Raw genomic sequence first — 19,576 nt, forward strand, 5'->3', positions numbered from 1 at the left:
TTTTAGTCATCTGCTGATCTCTGCTCTGCCTTGTGGAGGCCGCAGAATCTATAGGAACTGGCCTTAATTTACTAGATAGCTGACAGAATATTTGTTTTCAAGTTTTTGCCAGATTTTTCAGACTCTGGCAAATCTAGTATCTTGATTCCAGAAAGTTCCTCATCTTGTAGTGTTGCTTTAAACAAACAACTGAAAAACCAGAAGTAAACTCAACCAGTCGCTTTGTTATTTTTTCCTGCATAAACAGTGTTTGCTACACTTTAATTCTTCACCGTAGGAATCTGGATACAATAATTTTATAAGTCAAGTAAGTACAGAGGGCATTTTTATATTCATCAAGTAGCAGTGACTTGAAATTTTTTAAGTGAGGCTATAAAAGATATTTGCATTTACTTTGTTACAAAATTTCTGCCCAAGTTTCAAAATGTCTTCTTACCGCCCTTAGAATTAGAAAAAGTTTCACCCATCAGCAGGCATTCTTGCCTCCTGACCCCTAGACTCTAATACGATGCTGCGTTTTCTATTCATAGGGTCACACCTGGTTAAGAAACTGGGCATCCTTTCAAAAGATGTTTATTTGTCGCCAAGGAAACTGACTTCTGCCTGACCTTGGATGCATGCACACTTGGGTAAGGCAGTCCTAGTTTTTCCACTGCCCTGTTCATTGCTCCTTCATAGCTCTGTTCTGTGAAAAGAAGGGAGGCTGACATTGAACTATCATTCGGTCAAAATAAGAAAAACAGGAGTCTGTCCTTTGAATGGGGCTGGATACCAGACAGGTGGGAGAGCCTGGAGCCTCCCTTCTTCAGGGTAAATTTATGTTAAGTCTGGACCTCAGTTTCTTTAGAGAAATGGAAATGCCAGCACCTTTTCTGGTGAGTATCAGGGAAGCGGTGGCTTGAAAGACTTCCTGTCCCAATGTCAGGGATGCTCAGTACCTATTCGTTTTATTTTGCATCTCCTCATCTAAGAATTCCTGTATTTGGCCCCACATGGGGAGGCTGAAGGGCCAAGTCAAGGGTCCTATAAAATAGGAGCTTCTCCCAGCTCTGTTCTGTGTTACTACGCACACTGGGGGACCAGTGGTCATGCCTTGTAAGGGGTTTCTTAGCAAAGGTCAGAGAAGCCCTCCTTGAATAAGAGGCCAGGTTACTGCAAGACCCTTTTGGTCACAAATCTGGTTATTAAATAAACACCTGCAAAGGAAGAGACAGCATGGGGGAGGCAGATACGCCCCTGCGCCCCCCATTCCACATGTCTATTTGGAATGTAAGTACCGGTCTGTCACCTGGGAGGGAAAAGGTAGGAGCAGAGCTATTGTGAAAAGGGATCTGGGACCTCCCTCCCCAGCACCACAGGAAAGAGGATTTCAAGGTGGCAAGGGTCTTCACCATTAAGGGCACCACCATGCTGCTCTCCAAGGAACCAAGGTATCCTTTAGAATAGGGAGAACTCAGCTCATTGCTAATATCATCCGGCCTGGAAGGTGGCAGCAAAAACCAGCCACAGAGAATGTGGAGCCTGCCTGGATGTGTGGGTGCCCCACCCAGAGCCTTTGTCCGCCGGGCTTGTCACCCAGCAAAGTCAGCCCCGTCGTTCACTGGAGATCATACCCCTTATAAAGGGGGCTTGCTTGTTACCTGCTGTGGTTGTGGAACATCAGGAAACTCTTTGTTGTGTTTAAAAAAATACCATTTTGGTATACTCTCCCGTCCCTGCGCAGATCGGCAGGAGGCCGTTTCCCACTTGTCCTTCAGCTCTCCTTCCCGGCCAATCTCTTTCCTAGGGGTCATGGCTCAAAATCTGCCTGAAAAATCCCCTCTCTATGATGCATTGGAGAAGACAGCAGTCTCTGTTTTTTTCCCCCCCTGCAATAGATGTTCGAATGACGGGCATCCACTTATTGGCAGGTAACATTGTATGTTTTTGCTGGTGGACCCTAAAGCCAGATGGGAGGTGACGGATCTCCTCGAGGTGACAGCCTGCCCTGCAGTACAACCTGTAATTCTGTCCCTTGAGCTTGGCGTGCTGAACTGGGGGTGTCGGGACGCTCCAGCTCAGCCCGACTATAGATACACGCATAACTACTCTTCCCAGGAGGGCTCATCCCGCCTCTCTCTACCTGGCGCTGGAGTCTCCTTCGAGAACACCCAACTTCGTTGCCTAAAAGGAACGCGCAGCTTGCCATCTCCGCTAGATGGCGCGATTTCCCCTGCTCCGTCCGCGAGACGCCCGATTTATAAAATAAATACAATCCAACGCCTTCCGAAACCACACCACATAATAGCAACTCGCAGCCTCCCATTAAAAATCGCAATCTGGGGGAATTGATTCTGCCTCCGAGCAAATCTAATGCAATTACATTAACAGGATGCAATCAAGAACTGCAACCGAGCGTCCCTTACCCCCCGTCGGCCCTCCCCCTAAATACACCTGTACCCCTGCTTCAGCTAGTTCCCTGGCATGAGCCACGGCTCCAGCCGGGCGCGGAATCGTCTCTGTGCCCCGCCCGCCGGGCCCACCCGTCCACTTAGGAACGCCGGGGCCACTCGGGAGTCCGGCCCCTTAGCAGTGAACCCAAGTCCCGCACCTTCCTGCGCGCTGGTGCTCCCAGTTCAAAGGACCGCTCGGACCCGAGCCCGCACGGGCAGCACCGACGCCCCCGGGGGCAGGCGCTTGTCCCGCGGCTCTGCAGCTGGCCTAGGCAGCCAGGCTTGGAGCGGAAGGAGGGGACCCGGGTGAGTCGCGCCAATGGGGGTTCACGGCGGGACAGCCCTCTTCCCGGCTCCGTCCCAGGCTGCGCGGGCTGCCCGGTGCGGCTGCCCGCGAGGGAGAAAGGGAGCTCCCAGCCCGCACACAGTGGAAGAGACGCTCGCCGGGTCTGTCCAAGCACGCGCGCTGCCGGCTGCCCGGGGAGAGCATTTTAGGAAAAAAAGAGCAAATACTAAACCACAAAAACTTTACTGCTGCCAAGAGCTAAAGCGATCGAGGCGCAGCAAAGCTCCAAATCTGGGCAAGACCGGAGCAAGATGAGACGCGGGGATGGGGAGGACCAGAGCAGTGCCGTGGCCCCCGCAAGTGCGGGTGGCGTCTCGGGGATGTCAGAGCCGGGTCCGCCCCGCTCCCGGCCCGCGCTTACCTTGGCGGCTGCATGAGCCCCTGCGGCCCGCGGGGGGTGGCGCTGGCGGGGCTGCGGGCGGAGAGGGGATGCCGGGGCTCCGCTCGTCGGCCCCGGGGCAAGGTGGGAGGGGCTCGGCAGGCGCTGGTCCCCGCCGCCCCGGCCGGCTCAGCAGCGGCCCGGGGCACGCCGCCTGCTCCCGGGCTGCATGCCCGCGAGCGCCTGGAGGAGCCGGCCCGGGAGCCCACGGCTAGTGCTTCCCCAGCCCAGCGGCTCGGGCGGCGCAGCCCGCGCTCGGGAGACAACTGCGAAGTCGGGCTGCTCGGGCCAGCCCCCTCCCTCGCCCGGCCCCCGCCCGCCGCCGCGGAGCGCGTCGCAAGGTTCGTTTGCGCGCTAGGGGAGGGGGCGGGCCAGGCGCCCCGGGCGCGGGCGGGGGGCGAGCGCGGGCGGGGCTGGCGGGGAGGGGACGCGAGAGGAGGTGGGGGAGCGGGCTCGGATGGCCCCGCCCCGCCGCGGCCGCACCCTCCGGCACCCGCACCGGTTGATTGGGGGGTTGGGGGGCGCTGGGTGCGCACGCGGTAAAGTCAGGACTTGCCGAAATGCACCCGTAAGGGGGGCGCGGGCCGCAAGTGCGGCGACCCTCGAGGCGCCTCCAACTTTCCAAATTTCCCGCTGGGATGCAGGGGAGGGCACGTTTTCCACCTTCAGTTCTGTGCTGGTCAACGGGGGAGTTACTCTGAGGTTTCTGGAATAGACAGTCAACATCCAGAAGGAACGCTTCTGCTCTCTGCGGAGACGCACCTTTGTTCTATTGAGATGTTAGTGTTGTTTAAGATTTTTCTTTAAAAAAATTGATACGCATGTATTAAATGCGTAATACACGAATACGTTCTTGTGTACAATTCTACACAACTCAGGCGTATCTAGAATAAAAAGAAGACCGTGTCACATCCCCTCCCCATTGCAGCAGCTCCCCAGAGGTAACCTCGGGTCAGAGTGTGATCCTCTGCGGTTCTTTCCAGTCCTTGCTTTTACATGCGAGCGCACAGACTGCAAGTGGATTCTCACGGGCTTTTCAAAAGAATGTTTGACCACGCAGCACAGGCATACACTGGCGAGGACAGCGGTAAATCCCCGGAGGCTTCCAGTGTCCAGGGAGAGACCCTTGCTGTGCAACAGCAAAGAGCCCCCCAATCGCCATGTGCAAATCTGAAACCCCAGCTGGGGCATGAAGTCAGCCTAAACACACAGCTCACGCCCAAATTAGCATTGCACGGTTAGAGAGATTTGCCAGTGCTCTTTAGACAGGGTTATGACCTTCCCGTTCTTACTGAAAACAAACTGTCTTGGATTTTGATATGATGAGAACTTGGCTTTGCAAAATGAAAAGGTATCATCCACATTAAAACACGATCGTTATTTATGCTTGTGGTCTTGAGGGATGTGGTTTTAACTCAATATTCTGCGTTTTATTGGCCAAATGTATTGAGATAATCTATGGTGGGGATGTAAATAAAATCCATGTGATTTAGCAAGAAGGGATTAGATATTGGAATGGCCGGTTTCTATAATCAGCTCTGACCTTGGGCAAGACATTTTGCTCTGCTGGGCCTCAGTTTCTTTAGGTATAAATAGAGGAGTTATACTGTGTGTGTGTGTGTGTGTGTGTGTGTGTGTGTGTGTCCAGACCTAATAGTCGGTGAATAACTAATCTCTCCCCACATTCATATTTCAGTTCAACTCCAATATCTCTTCTTTAGGGAATGGCTCTCCCAGCACCCCATGCTTTTCCTGACAAGCCCTGATCTCACTTCGCAGTTATGTATTCCTTGGGCTGACCTTTCCATAAGTGTAGGTCTCTCCCACCAGACTATAAGCACCATGAGGGCAGGTCCTCATTGGATCCCCAGTATCTGGCACATAATAGGCCTGCTACAAGGATCTCTGAATGACTATCACCCAGATGGTGGATCTCTTACTGCTCTTCCAAATCGCTTGGCGTTGGCAAAAGATCTGTTAAGTGGAAACATCTTGTTTGAAAATGAAGCCTTTGGAAAGCACCCAGCAGGGTTTTCCCATCTTGGGGGACCAACAGCTCACTGTCTCGAGAAAGGACAGACAATTCTTAGCTCAAGCACAGGCTGTGGAGACAGCCAACAGTTACTTGATGAGCATAGGCTCCCATGGAGAAGACAATGAATATTAATGCTGCTCATTAAGTACTTGATTAAGTTGGAACCATGCATAGGTAGTTGCAATACACACATGAGTGCTCAGAGTTAAATGAGGCCGTGGGGTATGTTTAGGGTGCAAATTAACAAACGTACATGCTTTCAACCAACAATCTAAAAACATTCCTAATAGAAAGCTCCAGGGAATGCTTGTCTTTCTTTACTGCAGAGGCCCTGAATTCCTTAAAAATAGGAACAGGAAATAGGCTAACCTGGGTTCAAGTGTTAAAAAAAAAAAAGTAAGGCCATGAAGAAACAAGGGGTGGGGGAAGTGAATGTCTAACGCAGTGCAAGAGTCATGTCTGTATTAGTTTCTCTCTTGTCTCACGTGCAGAGTTGCCAAGGGAGAGGTTAAAATCTGGTCTTGCATTTGTATAGGAAAATGGGGGAGCTGGGGCTCCCACCCTGTCTTGGCCACTGTTTCCTTCTCTCTCTCTCTCTCTGTTTTGGCTCAGGGATATGTGCAGTGGCTGGATCCCCCTCCATGCCCCTTCTGGAAGCCCTGACTTTATGGGGAGAGCTTTCGCCTGCAGAGAAGGGTGCAATGTCAGTGGGGCTGCTGGGCTCGAGCCGGGTGGAAGGAGGCCCTGCGCCCAGCGCAGGGAAAGCAGGTGCAACCAAGGTGTGGGGCAATTTGCTGTCTTGGCTGCTTCAAATGAGGGGTGGCGCCTGTGGGCCGAGCGGGCACCCTCAGAAGGTGGATTCCTGGTGAAACTGATGGAGGAAGTCTTCCCAGCTGGCAAAATAACGTGAAGCGAATTGACAGGACTCTTCACTCAGGGCTGGCATTGGGGGCTGTCCCTTTGGATGGGGGGGTCACCCCGTTATGGGTTCCTGAGTAAACACGGGTTCAAAAGTAAAAGGGCAGCTTAAAGGAGAAGCAGGTCAGAAGCTCTCATGGGGGAGGGACTGACTGTCCCACACTTGGCCTCGGTGAGATGCCAGGAGGGAATGGATGCCGGAGACTTGTTTGTTTTGTACAGACTGGAAGAAGCTGCGCAGGCTGGACGCCTCCCAGAGGCACTGTCTGCTCTTATAAATCCAGCGCGCTTGGTGTCAAGAAGCTCTCCACAGCTGGTGTTGTGCTCGACCCTGCGGCAGGAGTTTACTTAAGGAGCACAGCCTCTACCCTTCAGACACTTGCAGTCCAGTGGGAGAAAGACAAGAAGGGCAAGAAGGTCTCCATGGCTGCAGGGTGTGTGGCGGGGTTGTCTGCCTGAGCAGCTCCGTCTGATCTCCCTGCCCATCTCATTTTAGTAAAACCAGTGCTTCTGCAAGTGCGGCTTGAAGGCCCGTCTCCCCACCTTCCCTTCCAACCAGACCGTGCTCAGAAGCCCTCATGGACACTTAGGAGTTGACGCTGCAAGGTAGAGGGAAACAAGAGACGGAAGGAAAGTAAGTGCAAATGCAAGGTCCAGTGGGATTTAGAAGTTAGGTATATTGCTCATTGGAAGGATTGGGAAAGTCTTTATGGAAGAGGTCTCCCTTGAGATGGTCTCTGATAGATGGATTTGAGTTTAGTGTGTGGGTGAATGGGAAGGAGGGTGAGTATTCCAGGTGGAGGAATCACATGAAAAAGGCCATGGAGATGGCAAAAGGTGGGTAAGTTGAATAAGGAGTGATTAAATCTAGTTGGAATGTGGGTACTGGGGAGAGATGTGATAGAGAAGGGAGTTGAGGGTCATATCGTGGAGAACCTTGGTTGCAGAATGAGCAATAGGGAGCCATCGAAGGTTATTGAGCAGAGGAATGTTGCAGATAAAGCTGCACTTTTGGTAGGTCAATGGAAGATGGTCTGGAGAAATAGGAGGTGGGAGACCAGCAAAAGACCCTTATAATCTTGGTACGATGTTATCGAGAGCATGACTCAAGATGCTGAGTGTACAGGGAAGTAGGGGCTGATGGAAGACCCAGATGCTTCACTGGGAGATGGAGGGGTATCAAAGTATCAGAGGGAGTAAGTGCTCATTACAGAGACTGGGAAGTCATGAGGAGAAGCTTGGAAGGAGTAGGGGTGCATGGCCATCAGACCAACTGTCATGGTCTCAGCATGGGAGGGAGCCTCAAAACTATACTGAGAACATTACTTGATTTTCCGTATTTGATATTACGGATATGTGTTGAAGCTAAAAACCCAGGGCCTGTGCCCATCATAAAAAAAGAAGACCTAATGAATTCACTGTTGCTTTTTATAGCCTTCTTTCCTATAGGCCAGTCGTTTGCTTTCTAACGGTAAGGACCATAATCAAGGCAAATGAAGGGTTTTTTTTTGTTTCATTTTTGGTTTTGCCCTTTTTTTCTTTGCTAAAAAAGTGAATTATCAGCCTCAGAAATAGAAAGCCAATAAGGCAGTCCTTCACTGTTATTCATGAATTTGGACAACAGAAGAAGGCGACTGGGACACAGACTTTTCCATGAGGCCTTGACTGTGCTTTGCTGGCTGGTTTAGCCATGAGAACAGCTGGAAGGCTTGGGCAGCCACGGGTGCAGGAGAAGAGCGGGGATGTGGTCAGCGAGCATATCCACCCGCCCCACAACAGCACCCACAGAAGCCTGTCCTTGACAGTTTAGAAACCTTGAGGCCAGCGGGCATGCCGCATTCCTTCCTGGAGACTTGGCAAAGAGGACAGGCTTGCTGACTTCTTTATCTCGAGGCAGGATCGACTTGGGTTTTGTTTTGCAGTCACTGACTCAGTGCCAAGCCTGCCAGAACATTCTCTATGTGCTATAGATGCTTCCTCAGTCCTCATAACACTCTATGAGGTGGGTGCTTTTATAGGGAACTGAGGTTCAAAGAAGTTACTATGTGAGTTGAAGAGCCCATAGTAGAGCCAGGATTGGAATCCACATCCATCTGAATCCCAAACCAGTGCATTTCCCACTACTAAGCATGGCCCCCCCCCCTTTTCCTTACTGTCCTTTCCCCACCTTTCCTGATGGGCTTATGCCGGAAACACCTACACTTGCCACTCTGGGGAACAAACGTGTACCCCATGTTCTGCAGCCAAATTGTCACCTCCAGCCAAATGCATCCAGTGTCCACAGAGCAAGCTCTACCAGCAGATTGGTTTCGTAGTGGGCTCTGGAGGGCTTTGTCAGGCTTGTGAGCCACGGAGAAGTGCAGGGAGATACTGGGTTCATTTCAGTATTCAGTGGAACTTACTAGGAAGTAACTTAGTCACACCTATTTCTGTGGATCTTAACGTTGGTCTTTAAATTTGGACCCTCTGGGAAGAAGCTCACAGGCTGATAGAAATAAATTCTCATCATGATCAGCTAGGGTTTTTGGCTTGCTCCCTGACTAACCCACCACATTTTTGAAAAGTAAAATGATTTATTAACATACGGAAGCCAGATCCCATGTTCCCCAGAAGCTGGCCTCTCTGGAACAAACCCAATTCAATAATAATAATAATAATAATAATAATAATAATAATAAATTGATCTTTTCCCAGCAGATTTAACATTAGATTGCATGATTTTTATTTTTTTATATATTTTTTATTTTTTTAGATTGCATGATTTTTAAGTTTTGCTTTATCAATTGTTAAGCATTTATTAAGAAAGAATGTAATACTTCAAATATTTTTATAAATAATGGTATGTAAAAAAATTTCTCATGCATGGAGATGGAGGTCTTGCTGATTTTGGTTTCCAACTTAAACTGCATTCTATTTTTTATTTTTATTTTTATTTTTTAAAAGATTTATTTATTTTAGAGAGAGAAGAGAGTGTGCGCAAACAGGAGTGAGAGGAAGACAGAGGGAGAGAATCTCAAGCAGACTCCCCACTGAGCCTGGAGCCCAATGTGGGGCTTGATCTCACGACCCTGAGATCACGGCCTGAGCCAAAATCAAGAGTCAGACACCCAACCGACTGAGCTACGCAGGTGCCCCTAAACTGGGTTTTGAAGGTACTCCTAGGAGAGCATGAGGCATTGACTCTAGTCCACAGACTAGACAAGTTCAGCTATGGACAGGAGTGGGGAAACTCAAGGATCTACACATCGTCTGGAGGTACTGTTTGAGGGGCTCAATTAGTGTTTAACAACAGAGGCCACTGGTATTTAAAATATATGGCTCGTGTCGAGGTGATGTATCAGTTAACGAAAGGCTGAACCGCTGTACAAAGAGACCTGACAATAGTATGACTTAAAGATTACAGTTTATATTCTTTCTCTCTCACATGCCCAGGCCAGGTGGGCTTTCCAAGCTGGTGGCAGACTCAGCACCATGTGGTCATTCAGGGATTCAGGCTCCTTCCAAGTCATTGTTCCGCAATCCCCCCAAAGCCTTATTGCGATCTGCATCGTTGAAGCTGGCGTACTGCCAAGTCTGGCTTGCAGCTTGCAGAAAGGGGAAAGAGCGTGGAGGAGCCATGCTCTTCTCCTTGCATCATCATTTCTTCTAAGACTCCACTGGAGAAAGTCTAATGTCCACACTTAGCTGCAAGGGAGGCTGGGGAATTAGTGTGGTTTGGTGGCCATTGTTCTTCTGTGGAACAAGGGAACTGAGATTTTGGTGCTTAACTAGACGTGTTTGCTAGTCAACTAGCAGCTGGGTACATCTCAGTAATCCAACATGGTGGAGAGGAGGATGTGCGGGCTCTGGACCCCGAAGTCCTGGGTGTGAATCCTCTCTCTGCCACTCAGAACTGGGCAGGCTACCTCATCTCTCTGAGCTTTGCTTGTTTCAACGGCTGTGCTCTTCTTACAGGGCTGTTGGGAGGATCGTAACATGGCAGGTGCTCGATGGCCTCCCTTGCAAGGAATGAAAAACAGCTTGAGGTAGTTTGAGGAAAGGGAGATTTCGCTTACGGTGCCAGTCATCCCACAGAACCCAAAGGCAGAAGGTATGGATGAACCTTGGCAGAGAAGTGGGGCTGGAAACATCTGAGGGGAATAGGAGGGATGAGGGGAAGTCCTCCGAGTCATCCCTCCACTAGCAAATACTGTTGGTACTAACTCCAAAATAAATCCTGACTGTGTCCATCTCTCCGTTGCCACCTGCTACCCTGGTCCAAGCCACCCTTAAACCTGGTGTGAGCAATTTCAGCAGCCCCCGTGCCTGGTCTCCCTGCCTTCATTCTTGTGCCCTTAAATGCATTCTTGCACACAGGGGTCAGTGTGAAGTTTACTAACATTGATGAGATCATACCTCCTGTTTGAGACCTGCAATTCTTCCCAAAGCACGTAGAATAAAATCCCAGCTCCTTAGCCTAGTTTACCAAACCCCACAAGATTCAGCCCCTACCCGCTCTCTGGCCTCACCTACCACTCTGCCCCTCCTTCACTTGGCTTTAGCTACATGGTCCGGCTAGATCTAAACATGTCATCTAAAGCTCGGTCCTGCCTCAGGACCTTTGCACGAGCTGTTTTCTATGCATGGACTGCTCTTACTCCTTTCTCCTTCTCTTATTCATATCTCAGTTTAAAATTCAGAAACATCTGTTATTATGCCCCCTACTTTAATTCCCTGCATAGCAGTTCTCACACTATGATAATTGTCTCACCGACTTATTTATTTATTGTTATCCAATCCCCAGGCCCCATCACTGCAGTAAATGCAATCTTTATAAGAGTGGGGAGCTATCTATTTTGCTCTTTGATGCATTCTTCTTGCTTAGTAATATTTATTGATTGAAATGATGAATTAACCAAAAAAATGTACACTTGCTATTCTTTTTTTTAAGACTATTTATTTATTTGAGGGAGAGAGAGAGAGCGCAAGTGGGGGGAGGAGCCGAGGGAGAGGGACAAGTAGACTCCACACTGAGTGCAGAGCCCGACATGGGGCTGGATCTCACAACCCTGAGATCATGACCTGAGCCCAAAGCAAGAGTCGGATGCTCAACTGACTGAGCCACCCAGGTGCTCCTATGCTTACTATACCATAGAAATGCTTACAACTTAACAGTATATTTTGAACAGCTTTCCATTTCAACAAATACACAGCTACCATATCCTGTAAGCTTCCCCTTCCATCACTTAGGTATACCATAACTGATTTTGATAAGGAAAATCTGTGTCCTAAGATGGCCAACCGAGCCATCCTTGCCCTGGGGCTCTTCCGGGTTCTTCTCCCTGCTCTGCTTCCCGCGCACACCAATCCGGGTCCTTCTCCCTGCCCCGCTTCGTGCACGCGCCAAAAGTGCCCAGTATGTGGAAGTAGAAGTGTATCAATTGCCCCCTTTGTGCTCAGGGCTCAGACCTTTGGAATCCACTCTCCTCTGAGCCCGCCAGTGTTAAATAAACCTCCTATCCTCCAAGATCTCTGAGGGCCGCTTGGTTCTTCCATCAGGCCATCCAGTCCAGGTTCCATAACATTTGGTTCCCTGACTGGAAAACCCAACCGCGCTGGCCCATTGTTGCCACCGGTTTGGGGAAATGGTGGGATGGTGATGGAATGAAGGATCATAACAGAGAAGGCACACCCTGCCTAATTTTCGGCAGTCTCCCACCCCGGTCGCCTCGGGCTGGCCCCACTCCGCTGTTCCCGCTGGACTCGAGGAGACTTGGCAGGTGAGGACCTGGTCCCGATGTCGGATTCCGGTAAGGCCTGGGGCCCCAGGACCCAGACATGCCCACCCCCATTGGGGTGGAAGGGGAGCCTGATCACCTCCCAGAGACCTCTTAGAGGTCTCCCAGGTAGGGATTCCCAGGGAGGGAATGTAATAACTTCTGGAGTGTGAATGTGTGAGTGAATGTGCAGTCCGATCTGGCTTGCTCAAGCAGACTGATTCTGTGACTCCACGGGTGGGCACCCTTAAGGTCCCCAGAAGCCTACTGAGTCTGAGTGGGCCCGTCTGTGATTCCGTGGTGAATGGCATATGGTCTATGGTGGCATCGGACTAGTTTCCGATCGTAAGTCACAACGCTGAGACTGCTACGGCTAAGCCTCACCTAAGCTCCTTTGAGACACTGCCAGACGGGCATCTGATTGGTCTCCTCATCTCAGGAGGCACCCCCCCTCCCACTTTGTCTGTCTCTGAGCCACCGCACACGGGGACATCATCGTGGGGTCAGGGCAGGGTAAACCTGCGGTTCTAGAGACCATGATCAAAAATTTCAAGAAGGGGTTTTCGGGAGACTATGGAGTCAGGATGAACCCCGGCAAGTTGAGAACGCTCTGTGAATTGGAATGGCCCACCTTTCATATCGGATGGCCTTCAGAAGGGACATTGGATGTCCCAGTGATTCATTGAGTATGGCGAGTCGTAACAGGAGAACGAGGACACCCTGACCAGTTTCCGTACATTGACTCCTGGCTAGGAATTGCTCAGACCCTTCCCCCCTGGGTGTGATTCGCTTGCAATAGGCAGGGAGAGGCCAGGGTCTTAATCGCCTCATCCAAGCGACCTAAAGAAAATCAGCAAAAGCCCCACAAATCCTAGCCGGAGATCCTGAGAATGAACCGAACCTGCCCCCACCGTATGTACCCCCATACCCCTGGCTCTTCAGCTCCAGACACTCCGTCGCCATCAGTTTCACCAGCACCCCCAGGCCCAGAGGATCCACCGGCACCCCCAGGCCCAAAGGATCCACTTTCTCCAGGACCAGCAGCCAGGCTGCGCCCCAGGCTGGGCGCAAGTGCCTTCCGAATGCTGGTACGAGAGACTCAGGAACCCGAGAGCCGCGCTGAAGATGGGATGGTCCAACCTGGCCATTCCATGATGTATTATCAGCCCTTCTCCACCACCGACCTCCTCAACTGGAAACATAACACCCCATCCTACTCTGAGAAACCACAGGCCATGGTAGACCTCATAGAATCCCTCTTCCAGACTCATTGGCCAACCTGGGAAGACTGCCAACAGTTACTCCACACCCTGTTTAACACAGAGGAAAGGAGGAGAATAATGAAAGGTGCACGGCTGTACCTGGAAGAGCACGCACCAGCGGGAGTCATCGACCCTGCGCCTGGGTTAACACGGCCGCACCCGAAGAGCGCCCGGCATGGGACTTCACCACAACTGAGGGACAGGCCCACATCCACTGGTACCAGGAGGCCCTCCTCTGGGGAATCCAGGTAGGAGCTAAGAAATCCATGAACATGACTAAGGTATCCTTGGTCACTCAACAACCAGGGGAGTCTCCCGGGGACTACTATGAAAGACTCTGTGAAGCCTATAGGATATACACTCCATCTGACCCCGAGGCACGGGAAAGTGAACAGATGGTAAATACCTCCTTTGTGGCTCAGGCTGCCCCAGACATCAGAAAAAAACTTCAGAAACTAGAGGGTTTTGCCAGGATGAGCATCACCCAACTAATAGAGATTGCCAATAAGGTCTACATGAACAGGGAGGTCGCAGCTGAACGGGAAGCCGACAAAAAGATGAAAAAGAAAGTCAGCCTCCTCACCGCCGCCCTGAAAGAAAAGGACAACACAAAGATGGGGAGACCCCAACCAATGAAAGGGGGGAAGCCCAGAACCCCCTTGGCAAGGGCTCAATGTGCCTACTGTAAAGAGAAAGGGCATTGGAAAAATGAATGTCCCAACTGGGGAAAGGTCCAAAAGCCCAGCCACTACAAAGAAGAACCCCGAGAGGAGGACCTCATAGGCCTTGCAGGAATGGACTCAGACTGAGGGGGACCGGGCTCTTTCCTTCTTGGACCCCATGAGCCCACGGTCAGAATGAAGGTGGGGGGCCAACCAGTGACTTTTATGGTTGATACTGGGGCCGAGCATTCTGTTGTCACCTCCCCAGTGGCCCCTTTCAGCAAAAGGCCTGTGACCATCTTTGGGGCCACCGGGATGTGGGCGATACAACAGCCCTTTTGCCAGGCTCACCAGTGTGAACTCGGGGGCCACAAGGTCCGACATGAATTCCTTTATCTGCCTGATTGCCCCATCCCTCTCCTGGGCCAACTACACTGTTCAAAGGCAAATTCCAGTTGTCTGTCTGGGGTAGGGCTGACATTGGCAATTTAAACAAGATACCCCAGGCAATACAGATCCTGCTGGTCCACCTGCCGCACTCTGAACAGCAAGGCTGAGACATTGTTTCCAAACCTTCTTTATAAGCATCACCTGGGAGGACCTTGTTAAAAAGGCAACTATTTGGGGGATGGGGTAGCCAGGTGATGGGTATTACGGAGGGCACGTGTTGTGATGAGCACTGGGTGTAATACTATCCGGCGTATGCAAACCCACTGAATCAAAATGGGTGGGATGGGGGGAATATCCCAGAAGCTGTGTGTTTAAAAAGCAACCCCCGGGGGCACCTAAGTGGCTCAGGAAAAAAAAAATGTGGATGACCTCCTCCTCGCCAGTGACACATGAGAAGACTGCAGAAAAGGCACCAAGGCCCTCCTACAGCTCCTGTCAGACTCGGGATGCTGAGCCTCATGGAAGAAGGCACAAATCTGCCAACTACAGGTCTGATACCTTGGTTTTCTCCTCACCTAAGGGAAAAGAGAACTAGGGCCAGAGAGGAAAATGATCATCATCTCCCTGCCACAGCCCCAGACAAAAAGGGGCCTATGAGAATTCCTGGGGGCTGCAGGATTCTGCCGCATCTGGATCCCTGGGTTCTCAGCAATAGCAAGACCCCTTTATGATCTCTTAGGGGGACCAGATCGAGAAACCCCTGCCTGGACTGAGGAAGCAGAAGCCGCTTTCACAGAGATAAAGACCGCCCTGGGGCCGGCTCCAGCCCTGGGCCTACCAGATGTAGAAAAACCCTTCAATTGCTTTGTGCATGAAAAGGAAAAAATAGCACTTGGGGTACTCACCCAGACTGTTGGGCCCTGGCAATGGTCAGTTGCTTACCTGTCAAAGAAGCTGGACCGCGTGGCAGCAGGATGGCTACCGTTCCTCAGGCTGCTGGCAGCCACAGTCCTACTCATCAAGGAGGTGGACAAACGTACCCTGGGGCAAGAACTTAACCACACAGGGGCACCGCTTCCTTTCCAACTCTCAGCTAGCACAATACCAAGGGCTCCTCTGCGAAAACCCATGGGTCACCCTCAAAACAGTAAGGACATTAAATCCAGCAACCTTTCTCCCCACGGAAGAGTGGGAACCAGGCCATGACTGCTCCGAGATGACTGATGAAGTCTACGCGAGCCGTCCAGATCTGCGGGACCTATAAGAGGGTGCCTGGAAAGCGGGTTATGCAGTAACCACAGCCACTGAAGTCCTAGAAGCTAAGGCATTACCAGCTGGATGGTCAGCTCAACGGGCTGAATTATATGCCTTAGTCGGAGCCCTCACCCTCGGTGAAGGCAAGCAAGTCAACGTCTATACTGACTCTCGGTACGCCTTCGCTACTGTACATATACACAGAGCCATCTACAAGGAAAGGGGCCTCCTAACCGCTGCAGGAAAAGCTATCAAGAACAAGGAGGAGAGACTGAGACTCCTCGAAGCCATCTGGCTTCCAAAGGAAGTAGCAATCTTGCACTGTAAGGGACGCCAGAAAGGAGACGACCCCATACCGCAGGGAAATTGTCTGGCAGATGAGGCAGCCGAGACCGCAGCCAGTGAGGACATGGACAGAGCCCCTTCCCTCACCATGGCCCTCACACCCCCAAAAGAAGTCCCTCTGCCCAGTTACACTAAAAAGGAAAAGGAATGGGCCCTGGCTGAGGGGGCCACCCTGACTGAAAAGGGATGGTGGATGATGCCAGACGGGCGCATCTTTGTTCCAACAGCAACTGGAGGGCATCTAGTCAAGGAACACCACCGACTCACTCATCTGGGGAAAACTACAGGCCCTTCTCAAGAAGCACTACCACGTCAGTCAGCTGCCAGCACTGTGCCGAGCAACGAGTGAATGGTGCATAACGTGCTAAAAATAATGCTCGGTCTGCACCATGGCCCCCGCCAGGTGTCCAGAGGATGGGAGCAGCCCCCTTCAAAGATCTAGAGGTAGACTTCACGGATGTGCAGCCGAGCAGGGGTTTCAAGTATCTCCTAGTAATAGTATGCACAGACTCTGGGTGGGTCGAAGCCTTCCAGATCAGGACGGAGCAAAGCTGGGAAGTAGCTAAAGTCCTCTTGCTGGAGATCGTGCCCCGGTTCGGCCTGCCATTAACAATCCATAGTGACAACGGACCTGCATTTGTGGCAGACATTGTACAGGTCTTGACCAAATCTCTCAAGATCACCTGGAGACTCCACACCGCTTACCGGCCCCAAAGTTCAGCGAAAGTAGAGCGAATGAATCGCACCCTCAAGGGAACCTTAGCAAAGTTTTGTCAGGGGACTAACCTCCCGTGGCCAGATCTGTTACCCCCAGCTCTCCCGCGTGCTCACTGCACGCCTGGGACATCAGGTTTCTCCCCATTCAAATTAATATATGGACAGCCTCCCCCGTGCTTGGGAAGCCTTCCAGGAAACTTGCATTAGGTTGGAGATAAAGGGATAAAGGAGCAGCTTCAGGCCCTGGGGCCACCCTAAATAAATTACAGAAATACACCTTTGAGAGGGCCCCAATCTCCTTAGGGTCTCAGGTACACTCCTCCCAGACAGGGGACTCAGTTTGCATCAAAGATTGGAAGAAAGAAGAAAGCTCATCATTTGGACGAGGAGCCGCACCAGTGGAGAGTCCAGCCAGACTTCACGAACCCACTCCGGCTTCACCTTTGATGAGACCCCACCGACTGATGGACACTTGCTCACTGTGGTCCCTGGCTCTCATTGGCGTGATTTCCCTCATCTTAGGAGTCGGACTCTACGCTGTTGCCTCTCCTGACTGGACTTTCCCCCAGAGGCTTCTACCTAAGGTCATAGATCCCACTTTTACTGGCCCTCTGCTGTCTACTCCTGAGCGCATTTCACCATGGTTTTCCTGGCCCCAGTCAGTCCTGGTCTTCTGCTACCTGGTGTGCTATTAAATTTATGATTAAGTCAGTGTCTGCCCCAAGCCTTGCAGTCAACCCTCAGAGTCAAACAGAATGATGCCCTCTAAACTAGGTATTTAAAGGGGCATCAAAGGGGGGAATGATAAGGAAAATCTGTGTCCTAAGATGGCCGACCGAGCCAGTGGGAGAGTCCCAGTCCTTGCCCCGGAGCTCTTTCCGGTCCTTCTCCCTGCCCCGCTTCGCGCACACGCCAAAAGTGCCCAGTATGTGGAAGTAGAAGTGTATCAGTTGCCCCCTTTGTGCTCGGGGCTCAGACCTTTGGAGACCACTCTCCTCTGAGCCCGCCGGTGTTAAATAAACCTCTGATCCTCCAACATCTCTGAGTGCCGCTTGGTTCTTCCATTGGGTGATCCAGTCCAGGTTCCAGAACAATTTAATCAGCTCCTGCTGTTGGGATATTTAGAGACCACCCTTACATAAAGACACCTTTGCATTCTTCATCATTTCCTAGCATACATTTGTGCAGGTGAAGTAATGGAGGATATGTGGGTTTCCGAGGTTTGCTATGTAGAGAAGAACTGACTTCCAGAAAAATGGCAACTCTTTCTATTCCTCTGATGGGGTCCAGGTAGTCGGGGTAGGAAACAAGATCTATCATAACATTATTTTGCCAATTGGATGCACTAAAAATGCACTCACTGAATCTCACTGTTTCAATTCACATTTTTAAAAAGTTACCAGTGGTGTTCAATATTTTAGATCTGTTGGCCATTTGTATTTCTGTCTTTTATCTTTTTCTAATGGCCTGTTCACCAACTTGTCCCCTTTTCAGAATGAGCTTCATCTGCATGTGTTATTTCTTGGTGATCAGTTTCCTCTTGCCTCCTCTGAGGCACACATTCAGGTGGGAGAACCGTTGCAGGAAGGAGGGAAATTGATTCTTGCCATGCACGCCAAGCTCCCAAGAGGCCCTGTCCTTCCTCCCATTAGAGTATAAATCGGACAGTGCCGATGCTCGACGCTCGATGAAACGTGCATTTGCGAAGAAAAGTCAACTGTGACTAAGACGCCGGGATTATCCAACCCTGGTCAGGGGTGCGTCCCCCTTTCAAAGGCTGCCAATCCCTTACAAATTGCTTTGGAATGACAATAGGGCCCTCCCACCTTGTGCAAAGCTGGGGCATCAGCATCTTCATCGGAACGAAGGCATCCGATTCTCCACTCCGCAGGGCTGTGCAGAGCTAACTATGCTGCAATCCGATGGGTATCCATTAGCAGATTCGGTGGGGTCTAGAGATGCCTTGCTGGGTCTTTGCGGGGCATTTGGAGCGACTTAGGCTTTATGGTAAGATGCAAGCAGGCAGCCTTCCTTCCGCGGCTGACCCGGGAGCAGGTTATACTGCCTTGTGGGCCACCCTTTGGGCCAGGCCACCATCACTCCTGAAGTTAAAGCGGCAGACTGAAACTGACCTGGGAAACCCACCGTGGAGGGGTGGTAAATAACGGGTAAGTAATGGCCATGACCTTTTGGTCACCAGTCTTTCATTTTTCTGCTCTTTCTCCAGGGAGCGATGGCTTTCGGAGGAGTGATTCGTTCTTACGTACATTTCCCAGAGAAGTTCCCAGAAGAACATCGGGGCCCTCAAACCCACTGATCTTTGCTGAGTGATGATGGAGATGCAGCCTGGGTCCCCACACACAGCTGAGGGAGGGGACTGATACCCCAAACCAGGGCTTCTGGAACAGTGGTTGGCTTTTCAGAAAGCTTGAGGTTCATTGTCAACTAATGGGCTGTTCCTTACTCTGGAGGGTTTCTCTTTCTGTATGTGTGTGTGCATCCATATATGTGCCTGAGTTAAAGCGCTTTTCTTAAAAAGTGCTAGTAGAAAGTAGTTGTTTTAAAAATATCCTTTCTTGGCACAATAAAGAGCTAACAAATGTGTATGTATTTCTCCATTTTTTTTTTTTTTTCAAAAAATCTGTGAACTCCCCAAATCGTTGGATCTACTGATTTCAGGGAGAGGCTCTCCATGGAATTGTGCCTATGACATTCTGTTTTAATGGGAAGCTTGGGAGACTTTTTGCAGTGAGCCTCGAAAGAATGACACCAAGTCATTTCAGTTGCTGAGGAGGCCTTTTCCTTACCCACCGTGGGAACTAGGGTTCCTCCAGCGTCACTCTGAGTGCTGCCAAATTCAGATTGGGCCTCCCCTTGGCCCCTGGGCCAGCACAGCTGTGGGAGGTGGCCCGGGGTGGGTGATGGTGCGAGGTCCTCTGATCACCGGCCCGAGAAGATTCTGGAAGGGAAACCAAGGAGAGAAAGTAAGAGCAGTGTCTTCTCAATGACTATTTCTCTGCCTTTCCTTCCCTACCTCCCAGCTTCCTCAGATGGCTTAGTTTTAGGAATCTTGGGGCCTC

The 19,576-nt window shown here is 51.0% G+C and overlaps 1 protein-coding gene and 1 long non-coding RNA gene across 5 annotated transcripts in view; one reads left to right on the forward strand and one right to left on the reverse strand.

Annotated features, from left to right (window-relative positions):
- The window catches only part of RGMA (repulsive guidance molecule BMP co-receptor a), a 44,281-nt gene extending 41,008 nt beyond the window's left edge, over positions 1-3,273 (reverse strand). The window contains exon 1 of the mRNA XM_036069743.2: positions 3,140-3,273. Within this exon, the coding sequence (XP_035925636.1) occupies positions 3,140-3,153 (14 nt within the window). The 5' untranslated portion in view covers positions 3,154-3,273. The remainder of the gene's footprint in view (positions 1-3,139) is intronic.
- A 160-nt stretch (positions 3,274-3,433) lies between these two features.
- On the forward strand, positions 3,434-19,100 carry LOC118521299 (uncharacterized). Of its 4 annotated transcripts, XR_013450266.1 has the most exons (6): positions 3,434-3,498; positions 6,333-6,527; positions 6,607-6,744; positions 10,065-10,200; positions 11,801-11,869; positions 18,724-19,100. It is a non-coding gene; the product is annotated as an uncharacterized LOC118521299 (long non-coding RNA). The 4 variants fall into 4 exon arrangements; XR_004910097.2 differs by lacking the exons at positions 10,065-10,200; positions 11,801-11,869; XR_013450265.1 differs by lacking the exons at positions 10,065-10,200; positions 11,801-11,869 and having other exon boundaries at positions 6,333-6,519.
- Positions 19,101-19,576: the final 476 nt, after the last annotated feature.

The sequence above is a fragment of the Halichoerus grypus genome, chromosome 8 (assembly GCF_964656455.1).
Source record: "Halichoerus grypus chromosome 8, mHalGry1.hap1.1, whole genome shotgun sequence".
Classification (NCBI taxonomy): domain Eukaryota; kingdom Metazoa; phylum Chordata; class Mammalia; order Carnivora; family Phocidae; genus Halichoerus; species Halichoerus grypus.